We start from the raw sequence: 14304 nt of genomic DNA on the forward strand, positions 1-14304 counted from the left end.
CTTAAAATTTTGCACCTTCTTCCCATTGCAGATGCAGAACCCTGCTCATAGTCTAAGGACTCCAGGCTGAGACTTTAACCTCACAGGAATTTGTTTTAAACATGTACAAAGTCGCGGATAAAGCTCAACCGAACTTAGCGTGAGAAAACGCAGCAGCCGCTGCATCAGTGCCCTGTTTACACATATTCAGGATCAGTCGCACACAGATTACAAATGTCGCGCATCAAATTGATCAGTTCAAGACAGCAATGTAGTTGTGTTGCTCACATTTGTTTTATTCATGAGAATAAAACGCAAATTTTGAGGCGAGAAAGATGCTCGGCACAACTTGAGCAACACTGTATGAGGACACTTCAGTAAATGGTGATGGTTTGATCTTAAGATATTTGGTCTATATATATGGCTTTAACACGCTTCAGAAAACACAGTTACCACAGTTTAAAGAACGAGATATGGTATAAGGAATGATTACATGCCACTCCTGTATTCCCAACTGTGACACACAACTGCCTGGCATTTGCTTCTACGTTTGTAGGGAAGCCCAGAGTAGTCACTACAGTTACATCACAATATATTAATAATAATTATAACCAAACCAGCACACTGCAATAACCTCTGCAACTATACAGAATTGGGTTAGTATCACTACATAACAAAATACTAATATTCAATAACTAGCTTCGCCCACGATGAAAATACTTCTGCCAAAATTTTTTGATTAATTGAGGTGTTCTAGTTCTATTGCTTTGCATAGGGGCCCTGTCGTGGGAGTGGCCCATGTGACCAACAGCTCCATACAGACTGGTGGCAACAACGACCTACAGCTATGACTTGAATGGTGTGCCCTGTGTACAGAACGCTATGTATCCCTCTCCTATTCAAGTGAACACGGGCCCAAAGCACCTCTCCTCCCAACCCTTGCCAACCGTGTGCATTGTGCCACACCTATCTCTTGCATTGATGATGTCAAGAAATGTTGTTATTGCTGGGCTTTAACTTGACGGATCGAGATGAAACAAAGTGCAGGTTATTTCTAGGAGTTTCCACTACACAATAGGGATGGGCAGAACGATTCACTACACTGAGTTGAGCCTCATGGCTCAACTCAGTGAAGTGTCTCGAGTCAGTGTCTCGAGACATGACTCTTTAGATAGTGCAGAGCTGTAGCCAGCAAGGGAGCCAGCGACTCCGAGTGAGTCGCTGACAGCTCTGCCCCCCGCAGCCCAGCACTATAGCTCAGGGTTCTCACTGACTCTCCTGAGTCAGTGCATTCCCCGAGCCCTGGCTGTAGCTGCGCGACTCAGAGTGAGTCACTGACTGCTCCGCCCCCTACACTGCTGATCTGACTCAGAGGAGAAGTATAATCAGGTCGGATCAGCAGTGTAGGGGGTGGAGCTGCCACTCACTCTGACAGAGAGGCTAGGGGAGGTGGGTGTCTCAACACAACAAACACACACTGACTCGAATCATTCACTCATCTGAATGATTCGAGTCAGTGTGTTGAGACACTCACTCACTAGCCATCTCTACTACACAATGATGGAGTTTTCATTAAAGTCGGCTCAGTAGTTTTTGCGCCAACTTGAACTAAATAGAACATCCTTATAATATAGTAGAGAAAAAAAATATATATGTGCAGCACTGAGAGCACACCATGAAAAGGGCTGGTCTATGATAAATCAATATTCAATTCAGTAGCATGTGTAAAAAAAAAAAAAAAAGGTAAAATGGTATAGTTAAAGGTGAAGTACTACACTATATATTTCCCTAGTGCCCAAAAGTCAACTAAATGAGTTGTAAAATTTCCATCATAAAGACAATCTCCCCTAAAAGAGTAAATAACCACCCAGTGATCTACTTTAATGTATTCTATTAAACAGTATTTCCACCATGACTCCCAATTCAACCTTCCAAAGTGGAGTGAGGATCATGAGGCTAATACATATGCTACTGGATTAAATATTGATACATCAAAGACCAGACCTTTTCCAGGTAAGCACTTGGTGCTATTCCAGGGGTTAACAACTATTTGTGCTGGGGGGCCACTTGGCAGGTGTTAGTCAACAGTCGAGGGCTGGAAGTGGTGGCCCGGTCCTGAATGCCAAGAGAGTCGTATTCCTCTTTCTATATTTTATATATTTTTGAAATTTCCTAGCATGTCCCTTATAGAAATAGTCTAAGATAGTGAGTAGCATCTTCATTTCATGGTAGTTTAGTTTACAACTCGGCTTTACACACACTACCAACACTTTCTACAGCTCCCACTTTACTTACAAAAACTGTCCCCTCTCAGGCTCAGATAGCTCTCTCTGCTCTCATTGCACCCTACATTACCATAGAAAATACTAAATCTCCCGCGGATCCATGTATTCTCTCACTGCAGTGCTTGCTGCTGCCCGAGCTTAGCTACACACCTTGACAGAGTGCTGTGTGTTTGACTGTTTGGCTCCCAGCAGTGGTGTCACTATGGTGGTGCGGGCCACATCGGGTGTTACCAAAATGCCGACTCCTCCTCAGTGTCAGGAGCCGGATGCTGCAGTGCGACATTCTCCTGCAGAACTTGGCACCTGTCACAAAGGAGGAGCCAACAGTGCAGGCACTAGCCTCTGGGAAAGCCCAGTATTAAAAGGGACGCTGGCACACCCCCAGAGGGATTTCCCACGAGGCAATGACCTTCATATTAGGCCATGCCTTCTTTTCGGATGAGTGGGTAACAGTTGCGCACCAGGTGTTGCGCCTTTGGCACCCAGTAGCAAGAACTGGCGAGAGCTGTAGTTTATGTAGCATCGGAATCGGTATGAAATTCCCGGCAGCGCCTGGCCAACAGATGAGCAGAGCCCGGCAGCGGAAGCCCGACAGCGCTGGAAATCCCGATCATCGTAAGGTAAGTATTGTCTAACCTAACCCCCTAACCCTCCTTAGGGGTGCCTAACCCTAACCTCCCCCCCAAGTGCCTAACCCTAATCCCCCTAAGTGCCTAACCCTAACCCCCCCTTCCCCGCCGCCTAAACCTAAGTCCCCCGAGGGTGTGCCTAACCCTAAGTCCCCCCGGGTGCCCTAAACCTAAGCCTCCCCCCGCGGCTGTCCTCTCGCGGCACCCAGCAACCCTTCGATTGGGATGCCGGGCGCCGTTCTCCCGGCGTCGGGGAAATGTCAGGCGTCTACATCTAGAAACTCGCCATTTTACCCTCGCCGGGATATGACAGTCGGGAAGCCAGCTGCCGGTATTAAGGCAGCCAGTTTCCCGATTGTATACCGTAGCATCAAACGGGCCGGATCCAATAGTCTTGTAGGCTGCATCTGGCCTGCAGGCCACATTTTGCCCAGCCCCAGAAATGTGCAATAAGTCAGAAGTTTGGGCGCCCAAAGCAGGGTTTTTAGATGGGTTAGCCGTTTTACGAGGCTAAAATCTGTCTATTTGAGCACAGCCTACATGTTATGCATGGACTCCTGTCACTTTAGATGGTAGATAGGGGGAATTCAATAGTTTTCTCTCACCCTATGAGCCAAAAAACACCCATAAAAAAAAATCAGAACAAATTTATTAAACACAGAACTTATCCATTAAAAAATTATTTTATTGCAGTAGCCTACGACTATATCCAGTACAATGACTATAAAAAGTATTTCCCTATAGATGGTTAGAGCATTTGCATTACAAAAGACATCAACTTCCTGCAATGGTCCAATCAAAGCCCAGACCAGAGAGAATCTGTATAATAATTTAAAACTTACAGTACAGTCCCAAAGCAACCTGATGGAGTATAAATAATGTTGGAAAAATTAATGGGTGGAAATTGTAGCATTCAAATGTGCAAAGCAGGTAGAGATTTAGCTAAACATACTCACAGCTAAATATGCTTATCCAAGTATTTAAACAAGGTGGTGGATTAAGCAATCATTTGTACTTTTTTTCTTACGAGTAAATACTTGTGAAAAAGCTGAAATATCATTTGACATTACAGAGTATTTGTGTTGATCAGGGTTAACAATCTTCGATAGGCCTATTTTGATTCAATGATGTAAAGAAAGAAAATTTGAAATTGCCGGAAGAGGTTGTGAATGATTTTTTATAGGCACGGTAGCTGGACACAACTGCTGGGATCGGTATGAAGGACGAGACACCGGCGGTCGAAAACCCGACGCCGGCAGGCCGAACAGCGGAGATCCTGACAGAGGTGAGTGAACTACTGCCGGTCACATGACTGCATCCCCAACTGCTTAGTATACTTTTTTTTTTTTTTTGGCCTTCTTACTTATGTCTTTTTACCACCAGTATATATATTTATTATTTTACTCATATAAGTATAAGAACAAGCAGGGGGGAGGGGGGCGTTCAGGTTAAGAAACTCTTTCCAACAGTATTAATAATTATTCCAGTTTGGACAATCTATATATTTATAGTGAACTCATTAACTCTTTTGACCTCAGATATCATCTCTATGCTGATGATACCCAGATTTACCTTTCTTCCACAGACCTCTCTCCCTCTGTCCTCACCTGCATCTCCAACTGTCTCTCTGCCATCTCTTCCAGGATGTCCTAGCGCTTTCTTAAACTTAACATGTCTTCAGGCCCCTACACACTACACAATTTTGTTAACGATTTGTCAGATTCCGACGCATCGGAACAACAAATCAATCAAATTGTGAAGTGTGTATGCACATAGTGCAGTGCAGTCGTCAGTCGCATCGTCTGATCTTTTGTACATGCAGTCCAATAATGCGATGAGGCCGACGACCCCATGCAGCATGGTTCGGGATATCAGGCGATCGGGCACAAGATTGTCCAGTGTGTACGAACCGATCGATATGTCAGCCCGTCGGCAGGGGGGTGTCGCATCGCTGGTTAAACACGTTGTTTAGTATGTACCCAGCTTAAGACTGAGCTGATCATCTTCCCACCCTCCCGCATAACCTCACTTCCCACAATTTCATTATCAATTGAAGGCACAACTATCTCCTCTAGCCCCAAAGTGCGCTGTCTTGGAATTATCCTGGACTCCTCCCTCTCCTTCAAACCACACATTCAGTACCTCTCGCAGTCCTGTCATTTTCATCTCAAAAATATTTCCAGAATTAGACACTCTCACCCAGAATGCTACTAATACCACTGCGACTGTAACCTTCTCCTATCTGACCTCCCAGACTCCTACCTCTCTCCACTCCAATCTGTTCTCAATGCTGCTGCTCGGTTGATTTTACTCTCCAAACGTTCTACACCTGCCTCCCTTCTCCTTCAACCCCTAAACTCGCTCCCCTTCCCCTTCAGAACCAATTTCAAGGTTCTTACACTCACCTACAAAGCCCTCACACACTCCTCTCCCATTTACATCTCTGACCTCATCTCCCTTCACTTTCCTGTCCGCCCTCTTCAATCAACAAATACATGCCGCCTCTCCGGCCAACCGATTACTTCCTCCCACTCCCGCCTTCAAGATTTTACCAGCGCTGCTCCCTTCCTTTGAAACTCTCTCTATCAGCTCTCATTCTAACCCACTACTACATGCTCTTTCCTCCCTGTCGATCGCATCTCTGTCACACCTGTTTGTCTTCCTCTCCCCTTTAGAATGTAATCTCTCACGAGCTGGGCCCTCTTCCCTCATGCTTCTCCCTATACTTTCTTCTACTCCTTACGCCCAACAAGAGCACCTAACACTTGATTGCCGACTCCCTGCTGCTTATTTTGTGTGTTTTAATCACTAATGCAACAATGTGTATAAATCATGTACTGATACTGTTTTGTATTATACTGCAAGTCACTGGTTTCTTGTTCACTTGTTTATGTACTTTGTAAGACGCTGCGGAAAACTTGTGGCGCCATATAAATGATAATAATTATATTAAGTCAACACATCGTCAGTTAGACTGTTTAAAGTCCCATCATTTCAAGCACAATCACACCAAAACTGAGACACTCGCTGGCTGTCCAAATCTCTGCAGAAAACAATATACGAGTACAGATTACCTGAGCAAAACCATTAGTGTGTGCTGAAGACATAAATCTATCATACGTGTAGCTAATGTCTGCAAAATTAACTACTTTGGAAAGGTTGTGTATTTGCATGAAAAACTAGCACAATTCCCCCTGGGCCAGGTGCTCAAGAAGACTGTTAAATGTTACTTTTTACATCCCAGCTGTTCCTTCAATGACATCATTATAAATGCTAAGAGTTAATTAAGAAGAGTGACTGTTGTTTTTCAATGCTATGGAAAATAGCAAGCCAGAGACTGGCAGTAGATATATATATATAATAAAATAAAAAAAATTTGTAAAGCTAAATGCAATTTTACAAATGCAGGAGCAAGCACAGAAATCCAACTTTGTCTTAAGCATGGTACGCACTATTCAATGTGTGTACCCAGTGACAGCACATCGCGATATAATGATATATCCAGTGATCGCGGTGAGCCAAAATACATGTACCCCCACTTAAAAAATATATATCGGGGTCCTACCTGACATTTTCTGGGTCCCATCTAAATCCCAAGAAGCATGTAGCAGATGACATTGGCCCCGGTAGAAAAACAACACACACACACACACACACACATTGGCCCCAGTAGGAAAATAAACACCAAATTGGCCCCAGTAGGAAAAAAACAACACATTTGCCCCACATGAAGTAAAAAAAAAAAAAAAAACAACCACACATTGGCCCCAACAGGAAAAAAAAATGAACACATTGATTCAACTTCATTGCACTGCCGTCTGCAGTGCTGTGTCACTGCAACACTGTAGCTGGAGGCGGAATGCAGGTACACGACGTCATGTCACTACATCACGCCAGGATCGGGCTGCATCTGAATTACATGGAAAAGTCCAGCATTGCCAAACTACAAAGGAAGCAGCACTGTGGGTGCGGAATCTGTATGGAATCCCGGCTGCAGCATGGCCGGCAGTTCGATTCCCGGCAGCGGCAGCCCGACAGATCAGCAGAGCCCGGCAGCGGAAGCTCGACAGCGCTGGAAATCCCGATCGTCCCTAAGGTAAGTATAAACTAACCTGACCCCCTAACCCTAACCCTCCTTAGGGGTGCCTAACCCTAACCTCCCCCCCAGTGCCTAACCCTAATCTCCCCTGTAAGTGCCTAACCCTAATCCCCTCCTTCCCCGCACCCTAAACCTAAGTCCCCCGGTGGGGTGCCTAACCCTAAGTCCTCCGGGGGGGTGCCTAACCCTCCCTCCCCCTAACCTAACCCTCCCGGGGGGGTGCCTAACCCTAAGTCCCCCCTGGGTGCCCTAAACCTAACCCTCCCCCCCCACCGCAGCTGTCTGCTCGCGGCGCCCGGCATCCCTTCGATCGGGATGCCGGGCGCCTGTCTCCCGGCGTCGGGGAAATGACAGGCGTTTAGATATAGACGCCGGGCATTTCACCCTCGCCGGGATATGACAGTCGAGAAGCCGGGAGCTGGTATTAAGGCAGCCGGTTTCCCGATTGTATACAGTGGGTGCAGGCAGGCTTACATCAGTATAAGTTAAACAAGTAGGGCTCCCCAATCGGAGGCACACAGATAGGGGGAAGCGGACAGATGCTCACAAAGGCTGGGTGGGCAGAGGCACACATGGGGACTGGGGCAGAGGCACACATGGGGACTGGGGCATTGGACAGCTAAACACATTGGGGACTGGGGCACTGGACAGAGGCACACATTGGGGGATAATGCAGAGGCACACATGGGGACTGGGGCACTGGACAGAGGCACACATTGGGGGATGATGCAGAGGCACACATGGGGACTGGGGAACTGGAGAGGCACACATTGGGGGGCTGCGGCAGAGGCACACATTGGGGGGCTGCGGCAGAGGCACACATTGGGGGGCTGCGGCAGAGGCACACATTGGGGGGCTGCGGCAGAGGCACACATTGGGGGGCTGCGGCAGAGGCACACATTGGGGGGCTGCGGCAGAGGCACACATTGGGGGGCTGCGGCAGAGGCACACATTGGGGGGCTGCGGCAGAGGCACACATTGGGGGGCTGCGGCAGAGGCACACATTGGGAGCTCTCCATACTCCCCAGGGCCTGGCAGCAGTGACATCGGATAGGCTGGCTGTCATTACAGTGCACTGGCTGCGGGGAGCTTTCAGTCGGCTCTGCAGCACTTTGTACATCGGTGTGGTGAGCAGTCTCTGGACATTCCCTGCTCACTACACTGAGCTCCGCACGGTCGGCGCACTGTAGTGACAGGCAGCCAATCTGATGGTCTGCTGGCTGCCTGTCACAGAAGTCACTCCATGCTGCCGGGCCGGCGTGTATGGACAGCCGCCCAGCAACTCCCCCTCCCCAGGTGCGGCCCTGGGTGCGTCTACCGGCGGCCGCTGCCGCACAGCACCCGCTATTGCGCTTTTGTGCAGCTGCTCTGCAAGTCTGACCTGGTTACAGGGGGAATGTGGGAAGGAGACATTGGCTCGCTGCTGCTGCTCACGGGCGGTGGGCAGTGGGCGTGGCCAGACAATCTGAGGTTGGAGCGTGGTGGGCCGGCCGGTGTCTGACTGACTGGTCAGATTGGGAGAGGGGACGCCTCACGGCGGTGACTGAGGAGACGCCGGCGGCTATTGGTTGAAAAGATGCCGCCAGCGGTGATAGGCTGCTGCACCCAGCATAGCTCCACACAGCGGGTCCTGCAGGACCTGCTGAGTTTTTAATATCTGGTCCGCAACTCCTTATAGCGCGTAAAAACACACTATAGAGCATATTTTGCAAACCCTGATATCGCAACAGCCGTACACACTACACGATCCTGTGTACAACCACACAATGCTGAATTTAGCAGCATGGCGTCGTTCATTGCATCGTCCCATCTGCTATGCAGACTCACCACTGTGCATGCTATACGGTCCGCAGGATATAACGTTACGATTCATGCCGGGACGATATACAGTATATCGTAAGACGGATTACATAGTGTGTACCCAGCTTAAGACCAGTGGTAGTCAACTCCAGTCCTCAAGTACCAATAACAGATCATGTTTTCTGGACTTCTCTAATCATGCAAAAGGTATGTCCCACCTGTTTCCACAGACAGAAATCCTAAAAACATGACCTGTTGGGGGTACTTGAGGAATGGAGTTGAGCACTACCTAATGGTGGGTACAGATGATATTTCGCCTGATTCAACAGATTGAACCAACATATTGTCAAAATCGTCTGATGTGTACGCACTATGTCGGGCCATGTGCGCTCCCGTTTGCTCATCAGTTACATCGTCAGGTTGTCCCTACATACAGCTCAATCTGACAATGTGACTGATGACCCCATGCAGCGGGATGCGGCAGGGGACGACATATCTGGCAGTCGGGCACCAGATTGTGTAATGTGTACCAGTCGCACGATATGTCGGCCCATCGCCCGCACGGTCATCCGTCACATCGCTGGGTACACACATCGTTTAGTGTGTACCCAGCTTTAGAACAAATTATTTCTATACTATTTATATACATACATTTTCTTCAATAAAACATCCTCAAACATGACGCCTACCACCACATACAAAATGCTAGAAATGGAAAAAAGGTCAGCAACTTAATATTCTCAATTCAGTGGAAGTACTATTTCCAGCCATCGGAAGCAGCTTTCCAATGTCCAGGGCCGGCTCCAGGTGTAGCCGCACCCTGTACCGGCCTTTTGTAAAGCGCCTATAGTCGCACGCGACTTACCCTAAAATAGGGGAGTGGTCCAATTATCATAGACCACTCCCCCTAAGTGACATTATTTGGGGGTATGCCTGCATTGCACGCCTCCCGTGTAATGTCTGGCTGGGCGAGAGCCCAGCACTCCGTCACTAGCTGGGCTTCCCCCAGCCCTCTTCCAGCACTGAATGGATGCTGCAGCGGTGGGGGTGCCCAACCTCCTGATTTGACCACCCGCGGGACACTTTGGCCCACGGGTAGAACAGCGGGACAGTGGTGTCCCGCTGAAATTGGGATGTTGGGAGGGGGTGCGCCCTCTATGGGGGTGGTACTCCTGTTGGACCACACTAGTCGAACACACCAACAGCCGGCCCTGCCAATGCCCATCCGTTGGAATACTGCTTCTGTAGTCGGGTGGGCGTAACTCATTTAATGCATACTTCCTGTTTCTGTGAGTATCCTGCCATTCTACCCATGGACCAATTCAGAGGAAGCACTCCGAGTCTCACCGCTACTCTGCATAGCGGAGGGTGAATAGATGCCATGCGCACAGCTCACGTTCAGAGTGTGGTGATAGCCTGGGGGAAGCCCAGCATCTCCAGGACTGCTGGACACATCCCCATAGTGACAAAACCAGGGCTTGCTGCATGGCTGTGCACATTTTTGGGTGCATACAGAGGACCTCATTCAGAGCCGCTCACAAAATGCAAGCGCTCACTCTGAATGAGGGTGGCCGCTTCTATGTTCAGAGCCGGCCTCCTGGCTGCTCGCTCGTGACCACCCACAGCTTTAGCGAGTGGCCAGGTTGATGGTCAAGACCATCGCGACCATCGGGGCTTGCGACGAGACCCTTGTGGTAGGGTCTCGTCTGCCGCAAGCCCCAGTGAGCTTTCGGCTCTAATAGAGCCGGAAGCTCACCACTGACTTCACGAGTGATGTCAGTGGGGCCTCCCCCAAACAGCAGGCATTCCGTCGGGAACGCCTCAGTTTGGCCAGCCACCCCCCACCCCGCCTACAAAACGGGGCGAGCTGTCGATCACTATCGACAGCCGCCCCTTTTGTAGTGAGCCCCAGAGCGAGAGCATGTCTCTCTCGCTCCGGGGCTTGCGCATGCGGCCTCAACATCAACCCGCTTGCGAGCGGGTCTGAATGAGGCCCAGATTCGACCAGGACAAAGTTGGAGAGATTTGCTAATGTGTACATGCACAGACCTCTGAATGATTTTGTGCTTACACATAGTAAAACCAACACTGGTTATACCATCAAATAGTTGCGATGTGATGTCTAGTAGCTATTGCATCACTGGAATTGACGTCAATAGCCCACTTCCAATGTCCATCTCTACAAATGCTGTGCTACTGGACTTCCCGCCTCATTTATGATTGCAGTCACCTGTATTAATTCACACTTCTCATCAATTAGTTCAAGATAAGTGAGTGCAGTAAAATGTTAAATGAGGTGGGAAGACCAAAAGCAGAACATTTTGTTCCAGCCTAGAGGAATCATGGTGGAGGGTCTGCATGTACTAAATAAAAAAAATAATAAACCATGCACATAAATAAGGCGTGCAGGTGACTTAGCATTCGGGAAATCACACAGCAACTATATTTAAACTTTGATAAATCTGGTTTAAAGGGTGCGGGGGTTTGCACTTGACCATGATATCATGAAGTGACAAATTGGCCAGGTAGGGAGCACAAAACGAGGTACCTTTTTGACAGCCTTGCACTGGATTGTGGCATTGCTGCCCTGGCAGCTGCTCCTCGGCGTGCTGGGTTCAGTGGCTGCTGGGGAAGGCTGCAATGAGAAGTAAGGTTTAAGCACCATGAACAGTTCATCCTTTAATCGGTATAGTGTGCCAGGGCTGTTCTTCTGCTGCTGAGAGGGCAGCGAAGCGGCCGATGTACCCTGTCCTCTGCCAGCTTGGTACCACGTATTTATCAGCGTTAGCTCATCCAGCAGCCAGCCTGCAGGGCTCTTACACACCACAGCCATGATGCCCAGTACCAACAGCTGCGTGCGAACCGCACATTACCAGTCGACTCGTACAGTATATCCCTGTAATACACTGCCGCCGCTTGTGTGTTTAAATAGACTTCTTCTTCCTGTGTCCTGCAGTTATTTTCTTCCCATCATGATTACCAGCTGCGCCACCTAGTGGTTGACTTTGCAAATTGCAACACGAGACTACACCTACAGAATAGCGCTACGCCTTTTATCTACACAAATAAATGAAGAATGTCTAACATAACAAAAAACAGAAAATGAAGGTGAAATGATAAAAAAAAAAAAAAAAATTCTATTTTCGAATCTTCATTACTAAACTTTGTATATATGAATTGATTATAGGAATTAAGCACAGAACTTACTTTTTAGGTTATGTGGAAAGCACCAATGTTAAGGTTTTAACAGCTAAAAGTAGTTGTATACAATAAGTGAAGTTAACCGCAGTAGAAGAAGCCAGTGACAGTAGTGCTGTGTATGAGCGGTGCCACCGCACAGAGCGCAGAGCCGCTTCCCACGGCATCTGACTAGCAGGGAGCATGGAACACCCTGCAGCCAAAATCGCTGCTTCATTGTCTCTGGATACTCCTGTAGGCACCCTACAGCTCTAACAGCAGGATGTTCTGGTCCTCAGAAAGCTCCGGTCAGAGCTGTATATACTGACTCTAGGGGGCGTGGGCGTCACAGGGCACAGAAATATGAGAGTTATGGTAAAACTTACCTTTGTTGACTCTCTTTCTTCAAAGTCCATAGGGTCCACAGGGATACCATGGGGTGTAGGTGGTGGATAAGGACCGGACACCAAACAGTTAAGCTTTCAACTGCCAGGACGCAATGGTCCCTCCCCCCAAAACCCCATCCCTGAGCCTGAGGAAAATCAGTTTGTTAACAAGCCCAAGGCAGGAGGAGAGGAGAGAAGGAAGGCTGGTACACAGAAGAATCACACTCTCACATCAAAGAGACGGGAAACTGGTGACCAGGAAACCCAACCCAGAGAAGCCAGGGGTGCAAGGGCAGGCGCCCTGCGGACCCTATGGAAGAAAGAGAGTTAACAAAGGTAAGTTTTACCATAACTCTAATTTTCTTCTTCAGGGTCCATAGGGATTCACAGGGATACCATGGGGATGTCCCATAGCAGTATTCAAGGGTGGGGATGCTTCTGAGCTGAGAGGAGTATCCTGCATCCAAATGAAGCATCCTGAGATGCAAAGGTATCGAAGGCATAAAACCTAAGAAAGGTGTCTAAGAAAGGTGTGGACAGAAGACCATGTGGCCGCCTTACAAAGCTGTTCAGCTGAGGCACCACTGCAAGCTGCCCATGAGGGTCCCACAGAGCGAGTGGAATGAGCAGAGACGGTAGCCGGCACAGGACGGCCCGTCTGTTTGTAAGCCTGTGAGATAGTCATGCCAAGCCATCTGGCCAGAGTCTGTTTGTTAGTAGGCCAGCTCTTCTTGTGGAATCCATAGAGGACAAATAGGGAATCTGTTTTCTGAAGAGAACTTGTACGATTCTGAGAGCACGGACCACATCCAAGGAGGCCTCATCTGCCGAGAGGTCTGGTGATTGGAAGGCCGGGACTATGATTTCCTCATTAATATGGAAATGAGAAACAGCCTTGGGAAGGAAGTCAGGATGAGTTAGAAGAACAGCCCTGTCCTGATGAAAGATCAGAAATGGGGAGCGACAGGAAAGCGCTCCTAAATCTGACACCCTATGGGCAGACGCCTGAACCAGAAGAAAGAGAGTCTTCGCTGTGAGCCTCTTGAGTTCCACAGATTCCAGGGGTTTAAATGGAGGGCCCTGAAGGGCATGAAAAAACACTGACAAATCCCACGGTGCCACTGGAGGGACGAAGGAAGGTTGAATATGAAGGATACCCTGAAGGAAGGTGTGAACGTCTGGCATTGGAGCAATTCTGCACTGGAACCAGATGGACAGGGCAGAGACATGCACTTTCAGTGAGGACAGGTGGAGCTGAAGGTCTAATCCTGCTTGAAGGAAGGCCAGGACTCTAGAGACCCTAAAAACTTGAGGGTCAAAACTTCAGGTAGCACACCATTGGAAGTATGTGTGCCACACTCTGTGATAGATCCAGACAAAGGTCGGCTCATGTGCTCTGAGCATAGTCTGGACCACTGAGCTAGAAAATCCTTTGGACCTTAGGAGGGATGTCTCAAGAGCCACGCCATCAAAGACAGACGGGCCAGGTCCAGATGTAGACATGGACCTTGAGAAAACAGGTCTGGATGTTGAGGAAGTAGGAGAGAAGCATCTATAGAGAGGCTGTGGAGATTGGTGCACCAATGTCGTCTGGGCAAGGCCGGAGCCACCAGCAGGACAATGCCTCTGTCTTGCTTGAAGTTCTGAAGGACTCAAAGAAGAAGGGAGACTAGAGGGAATAGGTACACTAGATGGAAGGTCCACTTCTCTGACAAGGCATCTAAGAAGGCTGCTTCGGTGTCCCTTGTTCTGGACCCGTACACTGGCAGATTGCGATTGTGTCAGGAAGCCATGTGGTCCACCTCTGGCAGGCCGCACTTTTCTACTAGGAGTTGAAAGACCTCTGGGTGGAGAGACCATTCCCTGGCATGCACGTCATGACGGCTGAGGAAGTCCGCTATTCAATTGAGAACTCCCGGAATGAACATCACGGAGATGACCGGGTGGTG

The 14304-nt window shown here is 48.7% G+C and overlaps 1 protein-coding gene across 3 annotated transcripts in view; it reads right to left on the reverse strand.

Moving 5' to 3' along the window:
• The window catches only part of METTL4 (methyltransferase 4, N6-adenosine), a 189529-nt gene extending 177779 nt beyond the window's left edge, over positions 1-11750 (reverse strand). The window contains exon 1 of one of the 3 annotated variants that reach the window (XM_088469633.1): positions 11341-11748. In XM_088469633.1, the coding sequence (XP_088325759.1) occupies positions 11341-11625 (285 nt within the window). In that variant the 5' untranslated portion in view covers positions 11626-11748. Of the gene's footprint in view, positions 1-11340 lie in introns of all 3 variants that reach the window. The other 2 variants (XM_088469634.1, XM_088469635.1) reach the window with 2 other exon arrangements.
• Between the last annotated feature and the right edge of the window lie 2554 nt (positions 11751-14304).

This window comes from Taudactylus pleione, unplaced genomic scaffold (assembly GCF_031769625.1).
Source record: "Taudactylus pleione unplaced genomic scaffold, aTauple2 ptg000093l, whole genome shotgun sequence".
In the NCBI taxonomy this organism is placed as follows: Eukaryota; Metazoa; Chordata; class Amphibia; order Anura; family Myobatrachidae; genus Taudactylus; species Taudactylus pleione.